At 48.8% G+C, this 22,523-nt stretch overlaps 1 protein-coding gene across 1 annotated transcript in view; it reads right to left on the bottom strand.

Annotated features, from left to right (window-relative positions):
- The window catches only part of SYNPO (synaptopodin), a 43,956-nt gene extending 21,767 nt beyond the window's left edge, over window positions 1-22,189 (bottom strand). Inside the window, exon 1 of the mRNA XM_006863885.1 lies at window positions 21,811-22,189. Coding sequence (XP_006863947.1) covers window positions 21,811-22,189 — 379 coding nt within the window. The remainder of the gene's footprint in view (window positions 1-21,810) is intronic.
- Between the last annotated feature and the right edge of the window lie 334 nt (window positions 22,190-22,523).

Genomic DNA, 22,523 nt, shown 5'->3' with positions numbered 1-22,523 from the left:
CATATTATTCTATGATTAAAATTGAAAACGTCACTGAGGACTTCTATGGTGTGGTACGGTAGGAGGTGCGGGGGGTGGGGGCGGTATGTGACATCATGAACTAGGTGGAACCAACCCTTTTGACGCCATTGGAGAGGAAGGAAGTTTTGACAGAGAAACATACCTGTCTGGGTGGGCTTTTCTAGAGGCTGAGGGTGAGTGGGTGATCCTGGTACAATTCCATGGGAGCTGTGCTCAGAGACCAGAAACAGGGGTGTCTGCCCTAGACCTCTTGGTGGATTACATATCACCCAATAGCCACAGATCCAGCCAGCACTGTCCACTGCCTCCTCAGCCATCTGTCTAAGCTGCTTCCCTCTTATAGAAGAGGCCAGGAGCAGCAGAAAGTGAAGGCCAGCACCCTGTGGTAAATTCCCCACATTCCTTCCTTACAGAAAAATAAATAACCAGAGGAAAAACGCAGGAGGAATGATAATGGCAACCCAAGCACACTGGAGTCACAGTGCAGGGCAAACAGAGCTCCTCTGGGTCGAGGCTTCTTAGACTGCTACTTCTCCTGTGGAGGCATCATCACCAGCTGGACTCTGGGACAGACAGACCCACCCACAGCCCCACTCACACTCCCCCAGGATGTGCTAAATAAACCTCGCTGGGTCTCAGGCTCCATTGCATCTGCCAAAGTAGTAGAGAATCCATCAGTCATGGCAAGTGGTCTCTGTAGGCAAAGCCAGGTCAATATTCCCTCTGTTACTGAAGCAGTAATTTACAGAGCCCTTCTTACGTGCCAGGCATTATGTTAGGCATTATCATTACTTTATTGTGTAGCTTTATTTGATCCTCACATGTGGGGAGGTAGGGAGTACTGTTATCCCCATTTTAAGGATGAGAAAATCGAGGCTCACAAAGGTTTTGTAATTCACTAAGGTTATTTGATTCTCAATTCTTTATACATTCAGCCTTCTCTGCTCCTCCTTCAGGCAGCCCTCCTTTACCGATTCTATCCAGAGGTGCAGCCTGTTTCTCTCCCGTCTCTTGTAAAACGAGGCAATTCAGATTCTAACTGCTGGGCTCCTTTTAGTAAATGATGCCATCTTTCTGAGCTTCTACTTTCTCATCGGTAAATTGGGACTGATACTATCTAGACCAAGAGACTTTCTTAGAACAGAACAAGGGGATACTGAATGGTTTAAAATCAGGAAAAGTGTGTCACATATGGATTCAATCTGTATGCTGAGTCGGTAAGCAGAGAAAGCATCATGCTGACTCGGTCTCTGTCTCTCTACCTCCCTTCACCAAGCCTCTCTGAGTCTGATCTCCCATTATCTCCCCACTCACCGGCAGGCACAGGCCAGCCCTAGGTTCCAGTATCTTCTCTGCACAGGGGATGTGCTTGCATTCCAACTGTACTTTTTACTAGATGTGTGATATTTGGGTGTTGTGGATTAAATTGTGTCCTCTGCCTCAAAAATAAAATAAAATAAAATAAAATAAAAATGTGTTGGAATCCTAACTGTTATATCTCGTGTTAAAATCTCATGTGGGAATACGGTTTTCTGTGTTATACTAATGAGGCTTTCTCAGTGTCCAGTGTCTTAAAACTTTCAAGATAACACAGAAACAGGATAGGCTCAAGAAGCCAAAAAACGGAGAAGCTGCATGCCACATGGAGATGGCTGAGGAACACCGAGAAGAATGCTAGAGGAAATGAGACTTCACTGTCCCCCAGAGTGGATGGAGAGTGTCTGCCCTGACAGCAGGCTCCCTGAATTCAAACTTCTAACCTCTGAAACTATGGGGAAAATACAGTTCTGTCCATTAAAACCACTCCCTTGTGGTATTTCTGTGAACACATCACCAGGACACTTGCTGGATGTGTGACCTGTTGGTAAGGCACTCACCTTTAACCTGGCTCAACAACTCCCACTTTGAAAGTCTGTAGTAGGAATGAATGAGGCTTACAGCAGCCTGACATACCAAAGGCCTTCTCTCCCTCACCTCCTGTCCCACTTCTTGCCACCAGAGCTTAGAGGCCAGGCCCCTCTGGTGACCATCACGCTCCAGACTCCTGGAAGAGAAGGCACAGACTGCCCTGACACTGTCCACTCAGTTCCTCCCCAGCTGAGCAGCCAGGGCACCATGGCACTTGGTGTGCTAGAGACTAGAAGTGCAGCCGCTGCTGCTGACCCTGCCACGGCCTGGCTGCCGGCATTCACCAATTACCAGGCATGTCTGGCTGTACTCCAGCAGGAAGAATATCTAGCCAGAGGAAAGGCTGAATCATCTGCCTCCTCCTCCTCGCTCCTCTTTCCCCTTGAACTACAAAAGAAAAGAAGACCAGAGGCCAGGAGACTTGGCTCCAGCATTTGCCTTGTCTTGACCCACTATGGACCTCAATCTACCCATCTTTCAAAGGGGAGACTGGACTGGGTCAGTGGCTGCCTGATCCTGCTACCCCATACCACTAGTGGAAGCAAAAGAGTTTTAAGTGGTACTTCCACATTTTAAATCTTAATAGTTAATGCATTTCAAAGGTTTATTGATTCTGAGTATAATAAACACATCAAACCTATAAGGTCAGCATTTCAAACCTACCAGTTGCTCCTTAGAAACCCTATACAGGGTAGCTATGAGTCAGAATTGACTTGATGGCACTAACAACAACAACAACAAGGGAGAGACTTTCAGTAATAATAAAGTAGATGTTATTGGACATCCAATAAACAACATTATCAACAGAGAAAAGATTGACGGTGTCAAGGACTTCATTCTTCTTGGATCAACTATCAACACTCATGGAAGCAGCAGACAAGAAATCAAACGTTGTATTGCATTAGGCAAATCTGCTGCACAAGACCTTTTTTAAGTGTTGAAGAGCAAAGATGTCAGCTTGAAGACTAAGGTATGCCTGACCCAAGCCATGGTATTCTCAATAACCTCATATGCATATGAAAGCTGGACAGTGTATAAGGAAGATCGTAGAAGAATTGATGCATTTGGGTTATGGTGTTGGAGGAGAATGTTGAAAGTGCCATGGGCTGCCAAAAGAACCAATAGAACTGTGTTGGAAGAAGTGCAGCCAGAGCACTCCTTGGAGGCCAAGATGGCCAAACTTTGTCTCTCATACTGTGGACATATTTTTAGGAGGGACCAGTTGCTGGAGAAGGATATCATGTTTGGTAAGGTGGAGGGTCAGAGAAAAAGAGGAAGACCCCCAACGAGATGGATTTGCAAAGTGGCAGCATCAATGGGCTCAAGCATGGCAACAAGTGTGGTAAGTGTTTCGTTCTGTTGTACATAGGGTTGCTATGAGTCGATACCAACTCGATGGCACCTAACAACAACAACAAAGTAGATGTTTCAATAATAAAAGTTAGACAGTTTAAAGAAAAGAATTAAGTCTAGGTGATACATAGACACTCTTGTGGCACTGTAGGATGAGCACTGGACTGCTGACCACAAAGTGGGCTTTCAAACCCACCAACTGCCCCTCGGAAGAAAGATGAAGTGTTTTGTTCCCATAAAGATTTCCTATACAGGGTCACTATGACTAAGACTCCTAGCGTGGCACTGTAGGATCAGCACTGGACTGCAAACCACAAGGTCAGTGGTTCAAACCTACCAGCTGCTCCTCAGAAATCCTATGAGAATAAACTCGATGATGGTGAGTTTGTTTTGCCTGGTTTTAGGTAGAACATAGATCCATTGATTTCACTGATATTTATTGCATACTAACTGAGGACCAGGCACCTTCACGGCCAGGAACACAAATAAACAGAACCCCTGCTTGCATTCTAAGAGAGAAGCAAGATAAAACATCTGTGATGAAATATACAAAAATGCTGTGGAGACAAAGTAGGGATGGACAATCCATGATTTATGGAGATATAACCATGATGATCAAAGTGAGTCTCACTGAGAAGGTGACATCTGAGGAAGAACTGAAGAAGGTAATGGAGTGAGGTGTGTGCATGTCTGGGGGGGAAGAGTGACTAGGTAGAAGGAACAGTCAATGCTAACTCCTCAGGCAGGCTCACACCTGGCAGGCTTGAGCATGGTGTGCACAAGGGAAGGTGTGTTCTCTAACAGGCCTTCTACCTCTGCCCAGCAACAGCACACCTGCCATCACGTACCCCCAGATGCAGGCATGTTGCATTGCTTCAAACCTACACTCCACAGCAGAAGTGCCCAGGCACTCATGCATCATCAGCACATGCAAGCATGCCGGGACACCACAGAGGGGGCAGGACACACATACACGTGAATCTGCACACACTGAGCACCTGCAGTCAAACACAGTATTCATGTGGTCAGCTGGCACAGATATACATGCATCAGGTACACACACAGCTTGTGGGCGGGCACGTGTCTTCCTCCTGTCAGCCCGCTCCAGCTTCAGGTAGCCTAGTCACCAGACAACCCTGCTCAAGGACACATGCTGCTGAGATAATAGGACATGCACCAATGGAGTGGTTTCAGATTCACTTCTCCAGTCTTTCTGAACTGCACTCCCGGCTCCCCTTTCCAGGGGTACTTGAAATCTGCCATGTAAGGCTCAGATGTCCCAGGGGATCATGTTGCTGTGGAGAATGTCCCCTTTTGTACCCCTACTGTAATGAGATGGGATTAAGTTGATCTGACTCATGCTGACCTTACAGGACACGGTAGAACTGCTCCCTAGGCTCCTAGGATGAGATCTTTATGGAAGCAAACAGCTTCATCTTTCTTACTCGGAGTGACTGGTGGGTTTGAATCACTAAACTTTTGGTTAGCAATCTAATGCTTAACACACAGTGCTACCAGTATTCCTTTTCCTACGGGATGTTGATGTTGAGTGCCATCAATTCGATTCTTCCAAGGAGCATCTGGTAAGCTTGAACCACCAACCTTGCAATTCAAACGACTTTGCAGTCTGATGCAATAGGTCCATAGGCTGTGTCAAATGCCTGGCACAGCACCAACCCGAAGCTACCACTACCTTTATCATCATCATCATCACCTTCAGCTTCACTCCTTGGGGTACATAGAGGGCAACTAAAGAGAAAGGGTGAAAAGACCCAACCGGGAGTGTGAAGTCTGGGTTTTAGTCTCAGCCTGGTCTCCACCTCACTATGAGACCTCAGGTAAGTCACTTCCCTTCTCTGGGTCAGGTTCCTCAGAGTCCCTCAGAGAATGTACTCATGTAAGATGCAGGTTCCTGGGCCCTGCACCTGACCTGTGGGTCTACAGAAATACATTTTCAATGGGTTCTCATGCACAACAGGCTTGGGGCCCACTGGAATTTCTAGCCCATGATTTTATAAATGTGTTTATCTGTGAGCAACTAGCCAAGGAAATGCTTGGTAGGTTGACTGTTGTTGTTGTTATGAAGTGCCGTTGAGTGGGTTCCAACCCATAGCGACCCTGTATAGGGTTTCTGAGGAGCTGCTGGTGAAATGGAACCGCAGGCCTCCCAGTTCAATCGGATCAGGTTGTCCAGCGCATTAACCAACAGTGCTACACATGGCACCTAGTAAAACTGTCTCCATAATATTTGTTGTTGTTGTTAAGTGCCGTCGAGTCGTTTCCAACCCATAGCGACCCTATACAGGGTTTCCGAGGCTGTAAATCTTTATGGGAGGAGAACGCCTCATCTTTCTCCCGTAGAACAGCTGGTAGTTTCGAACTGCTGGCCTTAAGGTTCACAGCCCGACTCGTAACCACTATGCTACCAGAGCTCCTTATATAACAAACCAAAATTCAAACCAAACCTACTGCCATCGAGTCAATTCTGACTCATAGACACCCTACAAGGCAGAGGGCTTGGTTTGGATTTTAACATTATGAAGTCAACCTTACTATGTTACCCTAAAATGTTCTTAGGGTTTCCAAGACAATAAATCTTTATGGCAACAGACAGTCTTGCAATTAATGCTTAGCTGATAACTGAAAGGTTGGAAGTTTGAGTCCACCCAGATAAGCCTTGTAAGAGAGACTTGGCACTCTAAAGAGAAAGGGTGAAAAGACCCAACCGGGAGTGTGAAGTCTGGGTTTTAGTCTGGGTTTTAGACCCAACTCCCGGTTGGGTCTTTTCACCCCTTTCTCTTTAGAGTGCCAAGTCTCTCTTACAAGGCTTATCTGGGTGGACTCAAACTTCCAACCTTTCAGTTACTTCCAAATTAAGGCCAATGGTTAATGCACTACGCCACCTGGGCTACTCGATATTAACTAACAATAACTTTAATGAACACATTAACTTATTACCACCCACAGCAATTTTTGTAGCTTTCTTAGCACCTTCACTTCCACTGGGATCTTATCAGACACAGAGGTAGGAAGAACAGGGATGGTTATATCATTTACTTTACAAATGGAAAAAATGAGACTGAGAAAAGCCAAATGACTTGCCCCAGATTTAACTGCTAGGGAGTGGCAACACTGGGACCAGTGTGCAGGTCTGATTCAGAGACATGCGACTTGGAGCCTTATCATCTAATGCCAAATGAGTTAGAGTTCTAGCCCAGGGAAAACCTGCCCTTGCATTCTAGGTTCATGCAAACTCTGAACACACAACATCCCCAATAACAGGATAACTTCCCCAGTTGATTTTCTTCCAGCTTTATGTCCCTCACACCAGCAGTGCAGGGGTCCTGCAAACCTAAAGTCACATGCTATCATTTTAATATAAGATCATCATTTTGTTCTAGCCAGTCTGAGTTCAAATCCCAGCTGTCCTCAGCATAGTTAGGATGACCTTCTGCAAGTTTTGTATATGCTGAGCATCAGTTTCCTCCCCTGAAAAGGCTTGGAGTCAACTCTGCCACAAGGTGTCAGAGCAGAATGGTGCCCCATAGGGTTTACAATGGCTGATTTTTTGAAAGCAGATCACCAGGGCTTTCTTCCAATCCACCTCTAAGTACAACCTTTCATTTAGCAGCTGAGAACCTAACTGTTTGCACCAGCCAGGATCTCCTCCTCTGCAAAACAGTCTTCTGATTCCTCCCTAGCATAAGGTGATTGGGAATTAGCTCCCAAATGTGCAAAGCCCTTAACAGCAGGTCTGGCAGTAGTAGTGATTGTGATGATGGGGACTAAGGCTCCAGTGTGAGCCCCTCAAAGGCAAGACTTGTTTCATTCATCAGTGCACCTATACCTACAGTAGGAAATATGTGTTCAATAACGACTTATTGAATGAATGGGAAAAAAAAAAAGAAAAGTCATCATCAGAACTTTTCTTTTTGATAACTTTCATGACCCACTTTACAGCCTGGGGCTCTGAGCAGGGAGGGTCAGGGCTAACCAGGGAGGTTGCCCTCGTGTCTCCTATAGTGGGCACACCAGCCACGGCAGTGACGAAGGCCTAGCCGCTAGGGCCCAGTTCTGGGAGCTGTGAAGGTAATCCTGTTGACTCAGAGGCATAAATAATGCACTAGGATGTTCTCTCCTCAACACTGTTGTCACGTTAAAAATAGCACCAGCTACGCTTACAGTGATTCCAAAGGGAAGAGGGCAAGACACCAAGATGGGAGCAACCAGGGAAAGATGTCACCAAGCTGTGGCTCATTAAGCACCCTCCCTCCACACCCAACTTTACAAATTCATATGTTGTTGTTGTTAAGTGCCATCAAGTTGGTTCCAACCCACAGCGACCCTGTATAGGGTTTCCAAGAAGCAGCTGGTGAGCTTGAACCACCGACCTTGCCGTTCAAACGGCTTTGCAGTCTGGCGCATTAGCCCACAGCGCCACACCAAATTCATTTGAGGTGCCCAGTAATCTAGAGGTCAGAGCTGAAAGGGCTCTTTGTAGCTACCTGGTCAGGAGCTCTCAGGGGTAACAGAGGGGCCTGAGGAAATGGTGACCAGGACCCCTACCCTCCTGCACCAAAACAAGTTTCTTGTCCTTTTCCCCTCTGTCACCATCCTAATAAAGCCTGTGCTTCTAACCTACCCTTCCATATTCCTCCCCTACAGAGTGAGTGGTTCCTCTCTTATAGGTTTTACATGTAAAACTTTGCAGGGGAGAAGTGAGGGGAGGTGAGTCTAGAGTTAAAAAAAATTTTTTTTTGTCAGTTTGTAACTGACAGACTCAAGGAAGATGTCTCAAATTTTCACATGCATAGAAATGACTGAGGGATGTTGTTAAAAGGAAGATTCTGATTCAGGGGATCTGGGATAGGGCCTGAGATTCTGCATTTCTGACAAGTTTCTGGGTGGTGGTCTATGGAGTATACTTTCAGTATCTAGAAACTGGAGTATTTCCCTATGATACAGGTAGGGAAACTGAGACTCAGAAAGAAGACAGGATGAGTTCAAGAGCTCAGAAAAACAGGTCTCCTGGCTGTTAGGCCAGGACTTAAGTCCTGGGGGCTCTGGGGTTGGGTGGAGGTGTCTGGAGCAAAAGGGGCAGGGCATGGGCAGCAGTTCAAGTTCATGGGCCAGGGCTCACTTCAGCTCAAAATTGAATCCCCTGGAGGGCCATAGCTATAGACTTCCACAAGGAATAAGAATGAACACGAATTCACCTGAAGAGAAGTGCTCAGCTTAAGGGACTATATGAAGCCTTCTGCCCAAGAACCTGGCCCTCTGTGGCCTGCAACTGAGGCTTGATCCACTACCGCAGCCTTCAGAGGGCAAGATGCATCTGGTCCACATTGAGATGCAAACAAGAGATGAAGGGATGGAGGGACGCCTGTTCCCTTTGCACTCAGTCATCATATGGCTTCACTAGGGGAGTGTGAATGGGACCCTTAGGTTACTATTAGGATGGGCATCTGAGGGAAAGAAGAGGGGAGACAAGAATAGACTCCAGACCAGCATGCAAGAACTGCCCCTCCTTTCTAAGATCACTGCCCCACATAGGTAGCCTCTCTGCCCCTGCCCCCTTGCCTTCCAGTCACCATGGCCCTCCTTTAAGATATTCTTCTAAGTAGACTGAGATACCAAGCACTTTCTCACCTTAGGGCCTTTGCATCTGCTGCCTCTTTCTTGGTATCCTTCCATTCCTCTCCTCCAGTGGGGCAGTCTCAGGTTACATTCCCCTGACAGCACCCTCCGCCTCCCCTCCAAATCCTTGTCAGATCTGTAATTCCTTTCTTATTTATTTTCACATCAGTGCCCTGCCCCATGGTAAGCAGCCCCCACAGGGCAGGGAGCTTGGTTGATGGTGGGTGGGTCGGTTCCCCTGCCTGGCCATAGCTTGGGGCTCAATGAACATTTGCTGACTGAATGAAAGACAAAATGAACACAAACAATGCTGCAAAGCCTCCCTCTGTGACCTCACCCACCCCAGGGAAGCTGTACATCACTGGAATTTACAAGATGACCCGGCATATGCCACTCTCAACTCATGGCTTTTACCAGCTCACACCACCTCTGACCAAGTCACACCTTTCAGCACTGCTGTGAGGTCTAAATGAGGGAAGGAGTCTGAGAAAGACTTTGAAAACTACAGAGGATTTTAACTGAGAGTGTTTCTGCTCTATTTCTGAGGCCCAGAGAGAGACAAGGGACTTATTCAGGGCCACACAGCCAGAGAGTAGGGATGACAGACCCTTGGGGCTCTCCTTAGAGCCCCAGCTGAGCTGCAGGCCACCCCCAGGCTCATGAGGCTGTGGGGGCTGGAACAGGGAGAGAAAGTGGCTGGGGAGGATTCAGCCTCAGGCCCAGAGCCAAGATGGGTGGGCAGGCCCCCTATGGGAGCCAGGAGTGGGGCTTGGCAGCTGGGCATGGGGGAGCTAACTGGCGCACGCTGGGCAGTGGCATGTTTGTTCCCATGCACGTGACAGTCTATTTTTTAATCTGCACCCTCCCTCCCCTCCTCTCCCACAAGTGCCCTCCCAAAGGGACCCATATTAGGAATCATGTCCTAGCTGGGGCAAAGGCCATCTTGGGGACTAATGTGAAGGTCCCCAATGTCCCATAGCCCTATGGAGAGACCACCGGCACTGAGCAGCACAGGAGACAGGACAATAGGCCCAGGGAGGGAGGGGAAATATTCCAGTGCAAGAGTGGCTGGAGGCCTAGCAGAGGAGAACTGAGCCTCCCTCCTGCCTGTTTGAACTTGGCTAGTCCTTGTATGCCCTGGTCTCAGTTTGCTTCACTTGTACAAAGATGGGAGCATTTGGACTGCATGGGAGTTCATTCCAACCCAGGCACTAAGGGGTATCCACTTATTCCATGACACTAATGACACCTATCCATCACCTGGCTCTCCCTGACCTACTCCAGAGGGAAGAGAGGAAGGGAAGAAAGGAAGCTGAGCTGGCTCAAGGGCCAACCTCAGAGCCCTAGTCCCCAACCCAGTGAGGCTCCTTCTTCCAGAACCCGAGGCATGAAGAGAATCAAGGAAGAAAGCTATATGCTGTTACACAGATGATTTGGCTCCTCTGAGCTTTTGACACACCATCAAAAACAGGAGGGACACCTTGTAGAGGAGTTAAGCACATGGGCTTTGGGGCCACTTTACCTGGATTTGAATCTGGCCACTTAAAAATATGCGGCATTTGGACATAGGCTACCCAAAATGGGGGTGAACTGACTACAAAGGCAAGAAGTGACTGGCTTACAAACTTTCAAGAGGGAGCCTAGTATCCAGAGGGCCTGGAGGAAGGTAGAATCTCCACTGAGTAGTATCCAATCTGTCTAGGCGGGGCTGATGAAATGAAATGCGGAAAGGTCTCTTGTGATACAATAGTGAATAACTGTTATCAGGACTGAGTGTGAGGGCTGGAAATGTAAAGGTTGATGTTTTGTAGCAAGGAGGGGAGTGATTAACTTTTCAGTCTAGGAGCAGAGTTCCCTGGGACCAACAAGGGAGAAGAGCAGAGAGGGGGGCCCTACCCAGAGAAGCAGTGATGCCAGAGATGGAGGTAGATATGATGACGTGGAGAAATGGAATAGCTGGAGACTTTAGACCCAGAGAGGTAGAGGGGCTATGTGCTGACGACCGGAGGTGGGGGGTGGGGGTGGGCAGGCTTGTAGTGTATACCCTTTGGTTGGTTGATGATGCATGAAGGGGAGTGTAACCATGGCAATGAAACAATATATGATAGGATGAATGTAAAACTAATGTTCTCCCATGTAAAGTATCACATAATTCACAATAAAACATTTTTTTTTTAAAAAGCTATGTGACCTTGGGATACTTGCTTAACCTCTCTGTACCGGGATACTTGCTTAACCTCTCTGTACCTCCGTTTCCTCATCTATAAAATGTTAATAATAGTACTTACTTTATATAGCTGTTAATATGCAAAGAAGATGGAAGAGCCCTGGCACATGATAAGTAATAAACATTTAACTACTTCCCAACAGCTTTGGCTTTTATCAATCTAGCATGCTCCTTCTAGTCTCCAAGTGGTTGATTCTGGAAGATTAGATGCAAGGATCTCAGATTCGTACCATCCATTCCTTTTTCCAGAGACTCCACAGCACATTGGAAATGACTAGCTGATTCAGACCCAATACTCCCAACTCCTGTGGCAGCCCAGCAAGAGGTCACAGACTATATCTGCTATACACTCCTGGGATGCCCTGGGGCAGAGTCACTTATAGAACCAGGTGGATTCAGGTGTGTGGTTCTTTGGGTACTAAGCACGTCACCTCCCAGGGTCAGGCCACTGTCCTGTCTGTGGGGCTCATCCAACTTGCCAGCTCACAATGACAGTCCCTCCTACTTGCCCCATGTTTTTAGTGGCTACTGAGCCACTTCACACCCATGATCCCCTCTAAGCCTCACTAGACCATTACACAGCAGCTCAGTACCGGACCCTGAAGGACAGAAGAAGCAAATGACTTGCACAAAATCACCAGCAAGTTGGCTAAGACTTGTAGCATCCATTCCTACAGCTCAGTCCAGACCTTTATCTACCATGCTGTGCCTGTCCTCCCACCGCCAAAACCTGTTCCTGGCAAAGTGTCAAAATGTAATTTATCCCATGACAAGTCTTGATTGAATTCCCTCTTCTCAAAGGCTATTTTACAGGGATCAAGCATAATAATTCTATTAATAACTATCGACTCAATGGCTCCTAACAATAACATTTTTTTTAAAGCATTTATCGCCATTTATGTCATTTTTCATAATAACAGTATATAATAGGGTCTGTGATTGTTTCTATTCTATAGATGAGGAACAAAGACCCAGAGAGGTGGTTATGTAACATGCTCAAGATTGCACAGCTAGCTGGGAGGTGAGGCCAGAGGTCCAATAACAGGATCTGTGTATTACCCACTCAGGAAGCAGGTAACATGGAAGCAGGTTTAATTGTGCCCCACCTGCAGCTGCCCTGGGCAGGTCAGGCCAGCACAGTATTAAACTGTAATGCCTTATCAAGTGGAAAAGATGAAGCGAGGATGGTGCAATTTCACACAGTAGCCAGTTGGTAAAGATTTCATTCCTCTGGAATGACAGGGCCTGGAGGCTGGCCCCATGTAGCCTCTTTCTCTGGCCACACTGGGTAGCCACTGAGGCCCAGTGTCCAGGGACAGCTCACAAAGGGACTCTGATCTTACACACACACTGACCTAACTCAGTTCAGCCTCCCAGCTGCAGGCCCGACTCCCCATCAGCCCAGAGCACAGACCCTGGGCCTCTAGATCTGCAGTCTGAAATCTCTGGGGGTAAAGGCATTTCACAGTCTAGAACCAATCCCACCCCCTTTCTCCCCCTGTACATACACCCAATCAGACTCCTGAATCATACTCTAAGGGTTTCTGGGCAGCACAAGTTTGCACTTGACTAGTAACCTAAAGGTTGGCAGTCCAAAACTGCACCATGGCAGGAAGGTCTGGAGATGTGCTTCTGTTAAGGTTACCACCAAGAAAACCCCCTGGAGCAGTTTCAGTCTCTAACATGTGGAATCACCATGAGTCAGAATTGATTTGACAGCAATACGCTTGTTTTTTTGTTTTGTTTTGTTTTTAACCACTATCTGAAACGTCCTTTCTCTCAACCAAATCCCTCTCATTCTTCTAGTCTCAGTTCTGGCCATGCCTCCTCCAGGAAGGCAGCTTGACCACACCTTCAAATAACATTCAGGTCTCCACTCCAGTGTCACCTTCCCTAGCCACCAACTCAAACTAGTCCTTCTAGTTGTTCTCCATCTCTGTGCAGTATGACTTCCCACCACCACCACCCCCAAGCCATTTTTAAATCTTGAATCATCTGGCTCTTTTATTTGCTTCTGTCTTGTCTATCTCCCCAATGAAAATGCAAGCTTCTTGAGGGCAGGGACCTGTCTGTGATTTACCACTAGCACCTCAGTGCCTAAGCATTATCTCTAGACAAACCTCCCCTGACCCCTTGCTAGTCAGGAACACTGAGATCCATAAAGGGTAAGGGATTTTCCTAATGTCACAGATGTGGACATAGGATCCAATCTCTGCACTGCAACCCAGGGTGCTTGGCCTGGCCCCTGCCCCCTGGCCGATGATTAACCTTCTACTGGCCTATCTGGCCCCTCGACCTTCACTATGACAGACCCAGAACCCGTATGTCCTTGCCAGCAGTGCCTCCTCCACTTCCCCAGGGGCTGTGGTGGCCCGATCTGGGCAGCCCTGCCTGCTTCCCTTCTGTCCCTCCCTTCCTGGCATCAGTGACTCCAATGAGCTCATGTCTAGAAGCCTGGGAACTACCCCAAAGGAAAAGGTACCTCCCAGGCCAGGCCCCAAGGCCAGAGTTGTGCCCAGCCTTGTGGAAGGGTAGTGCTGGCAGGTAGAGGGAAGGAGGAAAGAGAGTGTGCTGACCCCAGCTCAGTCTCAGGGAGACTGATGTCAACCACAGAGATGGATGGAGAGAGGACGGAGAGAAGGCCCCTCCCTCAGTGCTTCATCTCTCTAGATACTCCACTGCCACCTGTGCCCCTGTCCTATCAAGGGGCTGCTCTTCTCCAGGGAAAGGGGACTCTACATCTCCCCCTCCCCCCCGGCTGACCTCAGTCTCCCCAACTCTATAATGGGGGCACTGGATAAAATGTAGGCTGAAGAGCCTAGGGATCAGCCAAAAACCAGGCACCTGAATGCCAAAGGTTTTTTTCCTTAGTTTGTTTGTTTTCGCACCTTAGGGAAGGAAAGTGGAGAAGGGCAAGGCAAACAGGGGGAGCAAGGCATAAAAGGCCTTGTTTTAACCGTGTAAATGCTGTTTCCAACCACAACTTAACTTAGGGGATAAGGGGGTGGGGGTGGGGAGCTGACATACAGTCAGAAAAGTGGGGGCTGGGAGCCAGGATGGCACAACAGTCAATAATTTGCCTGGAGGAGGTTCTGTGAATGTCCTACTAAAGTGACTCTAATCCATTCCCTTCAGTACAGATGGGGAAACTGAGGGCCAGAGAGAGATCTAAGATATCCTAAGGAGACAGAAGTAGGGGATGTCCCTCCAAGTAAATGAGGTCTCTTCAATTCTCTTGTGGGATACTATGGTAAATAGTTGGGGGAGGAAAACATCAGTTGCCAGCTTGTGGCTCTGCCCCTCAACATAGGAAGGGTGCCAGGCCTGGGGTTGGTGACAGGCAGACAGTAGCAAGGCCTCCAGTCTCTGACCCCACTGCACCCTAGTGCCCAGGGTCGGCATTCAACCTCAATATTCACCTTTCAAAAGAATGGCAGTTGAGGCATCCTCTAATTGCCCCTACCACCAGTGCTGCGGACACTAATGCAATTGAACCCCAGAGGAGGGCAAGGGGATTGGTCAAGATTACTCAGCAAGTTGATTTAATATAGTACCACTTGACATTCAACATAGGCTGGGCTGGGGGATGGGGCACTTGGTACTTCCCCCTCACAGGTCTCCCTTCGAGAAAACCTACACACAAGACACAAGAATAAACCCTTAAGTTTTGGTGAGGATGTGGGGAGTAAGGGAGAACTTTCCCCCCAGAATCCTCATAAAAGTCGTGCCAGGGTCCAGGATGAACTCCCAATTCCACAGTGAACTGGTTAGGAGGGAGCCCTGACCTCCGATGGCTACCTGGCCTGGTAACTCCACCTCTAGGGCCTCAGTTCCCTTCTTGGAAAATGGGGTAATGAAAGGCAGGAAGGAGTGTTGTGAGAATTTGATGTGGAGCTCTTAAAACAGTGACCCCTTCTCCCAGGAGTTGTGCAGGAAAGGCATCAGTTTCCTCACGTGGGGCTTGGGCAGGGTAGTCCTTATGTGCCCCACCCGCAGTTAGATCCAGGCGCCTGGTGGCCCCGCCCGCGGGGAGGGGGAACTCGGAGCCAGCACACGCAGTTCTTGCTGCCCCACAGGCGCCCATGTTAGCCAGTACCCAGTACCGGGCAGAGCCCAAAGCACCGTGTGCCTGGGTTCAGCGGCTGCTGCCGTTTCCAGAACTGGCTGGGGGGCACAGAACACCAGCTAGTGCCCACCCGTAAGGCCGGCCGGGGCTGCCCCCCACTCCCGACTCTCTGGCGGGAACAGCATTAAGGGCGGGAGCCTCCACATACCCCTTGGGTGCTGCTTGCCTAGGGGTGTCCTCCGACTCCCGAGATGTTAGAAATCTTCTAGCTGTTACCAGTCACCCTACCCCCCACTGTCCAGATGGGGAAACTGAGACCCAAAGTGTAGAAGCGACTTGGCCAAGGTCAACCTGAGTGCGGGGTGGGAGCCCAGATGTGCTACATCTCTCAGGGTCAGCATAGATGGGATGGGGCAAGGCTCCCTGGGCACCCGCACCCCAGTCGGTCCTTGCCCCTCACTCACCTCCAGCCGCGCGCAGTACCCGAGCTCCTAGTCGCTGCCCACTCTATGCACCTGGCCTCGTCAGTCATCTTGCCCAGCTCAGTGAGCCCCGTAAGCCCTTCCCCGCCCCCAGCGCTCCTTTGCGTTGGACGCCCCCTCCTCGCCTCCGCAGCCACCGCTAAGCCTGCTGCTCCCGGACCAGAGCAGGGAGCGCAGAGCCGGCTGTGAGCCGAGCTCCTGCCGCGCTCCCCTGGGCCCTAGCGCCGCCCTGCCCCACCCGCCCCGCCCAGCCTAGGGGTGTGACTCCCACCCACATGAGGGGCTCGGACTCCGTCTCAAGGCGGTCCCTTTCTCTCCTTTCTTCTCCTGGGGCCTCAGTCTCCGCTGCGTGAATTTCCGACTCTCAGTTTCCTCATCACTTTCTGTATTTTTGTCTCTGTCCTCATTTGTTCCCTATCTCCCGTTTTATCTACCATGTTTCCCCACTTAATTTCACTATCACTGCCATAAAGGAGCTCTGGTAGCATAGTGGTTATGAATCGGGCTGCTAACCCCAAGGTCGGCAGTTCGAAACTACCAGCTGTTCCGCGGGAGAAAGATGAAGCTTTCTGCTCCCGTAAAGATTTACAGCCTCAGAAATCCCTTACTATGAGAGGGAATCAACTCCACGGTACTTAACAACAACCATTACCCCGTTTTAGATTTTTGTGATTTTGACCCCATTAACTGACACTTCCTCCCCCGTTTTCTGTCAGATCCAGATGACTGACTGACTCACTGACTGTCAGCAAACGTCCTCAAGCCAATCTCCTCTTTCTCAATCCCAGTAACTAAGGCTTGGTAAGATTTACCTGCTGGCCATTCCTGACTTAACTAGAAGACCAGTAACAACTAAGGCAGGGATGTCTGTAGTCTCTTTGTGGCGGCAGTTCCCACTGAGCTAAGTGGAGTTCTACGGCTGGGGTCAGTGTACATCAGAATCACAGGGTATCAAAAGTCCAGATTCCCAGATCCCAACCTCCCTCCCAATCGGGAGAGGATGGTCTTGGAATTAGGAGTCATTGCAAGCACCCTCCACATCCCCAAGGTTTTGAAGCATAGCCACACATTTAAAAAATGCTAGTTCCCTGGGTTTCCAGTACTCCACCTCTCCAACCGGTCCCCCTTTGGTCTGCCTTATGTCTCTAGGTTCTGTGTTTAGATTTCTGCTAAAGGAAGTTCAAAACACACAGATATAAGCCCACCCCACCCAAAGTTCTGTGAAATGCAGAGCTGCAGGTGGCCTGGGTTTAGGACATCCCCTGTTGGCTTAGTGTGTGTGGGGTCAGGAGACAAGAGGGGACAAATTCTCCCAGAATACACACACCAGAATCCTTACCTCATAGGGTGCAGGGCATTCTTCTGACTCTGCTGCTGCCCTTGTCCTGTGGCAGCCATAGGGTGAGATTAGGGGACAGGTATCAGGTAGGGCATCAGTTACCCTGTGAGTGCGGGTGCTGGGGAAGTGGCTGCGGGTGGCCTGTGGGAAACCAGGAACCAAACTGCGTGGGTGAGATGGAGAGAGAGTCTGGGATTACTGTGTGGGTGGCTATGAGAGAGATAGAGATGGGATAAAGGAAGAAGGAAAGAAAGTAGTTCAATCTGTACGTAGGTGTGTGACAGAGGATGTACAAGGGTGGATATGTCTGTAGGAGAGACTAGTGTGCATGCGAGAGAAATTTCAAATAGGTACATGAGCAAATGAAAATGGAAACAGAATATGCTTTTAACCTGTTTATGTATTGGAAGAGATGGGTTTGCATGTAAGAGAGTGTGCATGTCCGCTTGTATGTTTTCAGATAAAGGGCAGTGAGGCATGCGTCCACACATGAAAGTTAGATGTGCATGAATGAGAGGGGGCCTGCAGGGGTATGTGCCAGAGTCTGCCCTGTGTGTGTGAAATGCATCTGTACATGACTCTACAGTTGAGGTATATGTGAACCTGTGGGCTGTGCTCCTATATCAACACTCTCCTATTAGGGGTTGGGGGGTAAATTTCTGCCCAGCCTCCTGCTCTGTTGTCCTTACACCCACAAGCCAGGGAGCAGGGACCACGAGGTCCAGTGGCTTTTGTCAACTCTTACTATGGGCACATGTTTCACTGCTTCAAGAATATAGATGTGATTGGAACACATTTGTTTTGTTCCACATTGTATCCTAGTATCTATCATATAAGAGCTTTCTTTGTTGGCACAAAAGTTAAGAAGTCTGCTGCTAAAAAAATATATAAAAAAGGTAATAAAGGTAAATACTGTTAGTTGATGGTACACGGAGGGGATTGTAATCACTGCAATGATTCGTTGAATGTAAAGTTGATGATCTGCCCTGTAAACTTTCACTCAATTCACAAAAGTTAAAAAAAATAAATAAAAAAAAAGAATATAGATATGACCAGGGGTAGTCTTATCTGACAACATGATCCACACCCCATCCCCATCCTGGAGGCTCAGAACAGTGTCTACTAGAATTAGAAAAGCTTCTAGATCCCCCAGATGGCTTAGAGAGGAGGAAAAGTCACTTCTTGAAAGCCACCTGGTCAGGTAGAGGCAGGGTCAGCAGTGGGTCCCAGGTCTCCCCGAATGCATCTTAGGGGCTGGCAGAATCCCTCACCATCCCCCAGAGTCTGAACAACCTTTTTCCAGCCCCAGGTGGGTAGAAGAACACAGCCTGCTTCATCATCTCCATGGAAACAAAGCAGTACTGAGGGTGGTTAAGAGAATGGGCTCAGACAACCCAGGGTTCAAATCCCCACTCCTCCACCCACAAGCCAGGGACACTTTGACAAGTCACGTAAATGCCATATGTTTTCATTTCCTCATCTGTAAAGCAGATGTAAGGCAAGTATGAACTTCACAGGTTCATGTGATTTTCATAGGTTTATAGAGGATGAAATGAAATACTCCATACAAAACATTTAGCACAGTGCCTGGCAGCTGAACAGTGAGATAGAAAAACTTGTCTCAGTTTGCAAGAGTCTCAAGGAGCTCTGGCAGTTACGACCAGCTGAGACATTGTGGAGAAAGGACGGCTAGAACGTGGGACTCTCTTTGTGAGCTATGGGTCAGCTAGTATTGGCTGATTCGTGGTCATGAGCCCTACATTAATTAAACTTGCTTTTCCATGTACGTGCTCCCAGAGCTCTGCAGCTGACAGCAGGAAATGTGAGTTGCAGGCTGCTGCCCACCTTACCTTTCCACTCCCTTAACCCTCCAGCCTTCCAGGGACCCCATGCTGCCCTGATCAGCTGGTACTCAGGCCTTAGTGGAAAATGCCCACCACCTCCCCTGCAAAATGAAGGCCTCGGCAGTGCCCAAAGCAGAAGTCATGGCCCATAATTAAAAGTCCCAGGAAGCACTCTAGAGAGCCAGGTATAATTGCAGAAGGATGGATGTAATTGTCTGAAGATGCTTATAATCCTCTGGCAATTGTGGAGGAAGCTTTAAAAGCAAGCTCTAATCCACTAATAACCTGGCAACTCTACAGGCCTCTTCCCTCCGGATCTCTGGGCAGAGAGAAGGGACTTTGGCCACCAAGGGAGTAGAAATGGCAGTGTGGGCTCTGACCTAAACCACCTGGATTTCTATTGTCCTGCAAGACCCAGCTTCCTTCCTGTCTCCACCTCCAAGAAGCCTTCCCTGCCCTTTCCAACCTCCTGAGATCACTTCTGCCTGCTCTGATCCTAGAAATGTTCAGGTCAGAACTGGGTGACCAATCTGGCTGGCCATTAAAGAAAGGAATGAACCAGTAGAACATGATCATAGTCTCCACTCCAACACTGCATAACTGAAGTCTCTAAGCCTCAGAGGCCTCATCTAAAATGGGGAAAACAATGCCTGTCTTGAAAGATGATAGGAAGATTGTAAGAATGATATACTAATTAAATGAGCCAGCCCTATGTGATACCAACTGGGATCAATAAAAGGAACATCTTCATTCCAAGTATCTGCCACTCCCAAGCATCCACAAGCAACATTTGGCCTTATAATTCAAGAATAAAATGGTAATGGTGAGGACAAGCCCCATACTCAGAAAACTCTGGTTGAACCATTGATAGCAGTTTGCTAGTCTTGTATCTTGGATAAGTCATTTCTATTCTTGGATCCTCAGTCTTCTCATCTGTATAATGGAGATAATAGTATGTCCCTCATGAGGATTGTGATGAGATTATATGAAATGATACATGTAAAGCAATAGTGGGTTTAGTATATAAGGGTTTAACAAACAGTTGCTGTTGTAGTGCTGAACTAACAATCAATTTAGTGTCAACACGTCTCACCTGCCTATCTCAAATATTCTGAAATTCCCCAAAACATTGCCACATGCAACATCATTTAAGTTCTCAACAGCTCTATGAAGTAGATGGGGCCCATGTTTTTATTTTATTTTCACAGGTGAAAAAACTGAAGCTCATGAAGAGGAAGGGATTTACTTAGGGTTTGGTTAGCCAGCATCCGAGTCAGACTCTGCACTCAGGTGTCCTGACCTCCAGCAATGGTCCAAGAGCGTTGTTATTATTAAGCTGTTGTTAAGTGCTGTTGAGTCGGTTCCGAATCATAGCGACCCTATATACAAACATCACCCAGACCTGCGCTATCCTCACAATTTCTGCGATGTTTGAGCCCATTGTTGCTGCCACTGTGCCAATCTATCTCATTGGGGTGGTCTCCCTTTTTTTTTCTGTTGTCCTTCTACTTTACCAAGCATGCTATCCTTCCCCAGGAACTGAGTCCTCCTGAAAATACGTTCAAAGTAGAGAAGTAAAATCTGGTCATCTTGGCTTCTAAGAAGCATTCTGGTTGTAGGGAGCAAGTCATGGAGACTTTTAGGAATAGGGACCTGGATTTTGATTAACATGTGTGTGGACTCACCTCTAAGTTCAAAGTTACTGGGCCTTCCCTGGGTTCCCCCAAGGCTCCCTCTATTTGTCCCAAAAGAATGAAAGCTTCTCCCACGCCCACTTGCTCCTGCCCAGCTCTTTGTGTTATCTAGGCCCCAGGGGTGATTTAGTGGTCACAGTGGGGCAGGGGGATGGTGGTCAGAGCTTGGAGAGGATTATTTCAGACAGAAGAGTGGGCAGGACGGCTGGGACGATGCCAGCCAGGGCGTCAGCAACGCCTGAAGAGAAATGAAGTGTTCTTTCAGTTTCCTGACGCAGGAGCCCTCCCAGGTCTGTGTTCCCCCCACATGTCACGCTCCCAGCTTCTGCTGGCAGCGGCTCCTGCCTGAGCTGAGCATGGCCCGACTCACGTCCTCCCCATCTGGACCCACTTCAGCGTTTCCATGAGCCTGGCCCCTGGAGGTGATTCAGTGTGGGTTTCCCTGTCTCCACCCTGCTCTCTGCTCTCCAGACGCCTGCGGGAGAACGATCATCATTCCTTCCTGCCGTGTGGAGCACACTGATCTCTCCTGACATGCTATCCTTGGAACCTCACTGCAGCCCAGGTGGTCCTACCTTGTCATCTCTGGGTGTGGAGTCGACTCCAAATCCCAGCAAGTGACCCCATATGACAGAGTAGAACCCACAGGTTTTCCTAGGCAGTCATCTCCATGGGAGCAGATAGCCAAGTCTTTCTTTCATGGATGGATTTGAACTAACCAACTTTTTGGTTAGCAGTGCAGTGCTTATCTGGTGGCACACCGCGCAGGTTTCTTTCATCATTTTTGACAGAGGGGAAAATGAGGCTCAGGTGAGGACCCTCAGTGACCCTCAAGTGTGGATGGGTTTAGGAGGTTGGATGAGAACAGAGGTTTCAGTCTTCCCCTTGACCTTTCTAGACCCAGCATATACCTGAGGGAGTTCTGCTTCATTGCTTCATAGCTGCTTGTTACCACTGGGATTAAAGAGGGCAGACAAGAGAGAAAGATGGACTTTTTTGAACCGAGTCTGATAATGTGACTTTCTCTCACTGCCTTCTCACATGTCCTCTTTGGCAGAAAAACAGAGTGGGCTTAGATGTGGCACAGCTGGGCTGTATGAAACTCACAGCTTTCCCTACCCCTCCACAGCTGTTACTCAGGCAGCCCGTGGGACTGTGAGTAGGATTGTTCTGTATCATGGGAAAATGTGGTCCGAAGCCCCTGCATAAGTGACTAGGAGAGAATCAACGCAAGCTTACCTGGTTTCTGGGCCACCCTGGGGCCAGGGCTGGCTGCCATCCCCTGCCTCATCTTCACTATGTCCCAGCCTTGGCTGGCCCTGTCGTCATGCTGGGACGCCCCTCGTGCCTCCCTGAAGCAGCTCCGTGACTGGATGCCCAGGGCTTTGGGCAGCTGCAGTGCCCCTTGGGTGGCTCTGCAGGCTGACTTGTCCTCACTGCTGCTGTCCCCCTCCAGGTCTCTGAGCCCTGTCTCTTCCTGAAGGCTCTCCTCGCCGCCACTCTCCTCAGTCTCCATGGTCAGACACCTGTAGCTCCCATCTGGGATCCCAAAGGTGCAGGGTGTGGGCCCTGATTCGTTGAGCCCAAGGGGTGGGGGTGGGAGGTGAGGACCCAGCATGGTGCTGCTTGTTCTCAGTGGTGCAGAGAAGCTGGCTGCCAGGTCTATGCTGGGATCACCTGTGTCACCACTGGGCTCCACTCCTCTGGGGCCTTCTTGGCTCTCCGCAGCTTCACCTTCCTGAATCCACTGACCCAGAGCTGGGGCACAGTCAGAAAAGTCCTTCCAGAGCTGAGTAGGGTGATGGAGCCCTGTACCTTCCTTCTTAACCCGTCTCTGGTCTGGGAGGCGTCCTTGGAGATCTGTTTGTACAGGGAGGACAGAAACAGCAGATGAAACCGTTCACCAGAAGTGTTCATCTTGGGGAGGCCTGGGTGATATAAATGGTTAATAT

This window comes from Chrysochloris asiatica, unplaced genomic scaffold, assembly GCF_000296735.1.
Source record: "Chrysochloris asiatica unplaced genomic scaffold, ChrAsi1.0 scaffold00057, whole genome shotgun sequence".
NCBI classification, from domain to species: domain Eukaryota; kingdom Metazoa; phylum Chordata; class Mammalia; order Afrosoricida; family Chrysochloridae; genus Chrysochloris; species Chrysochloris asiatica.
This window is presented reverse-complemented; position numbering and strand designations above follow the sequence as displayed.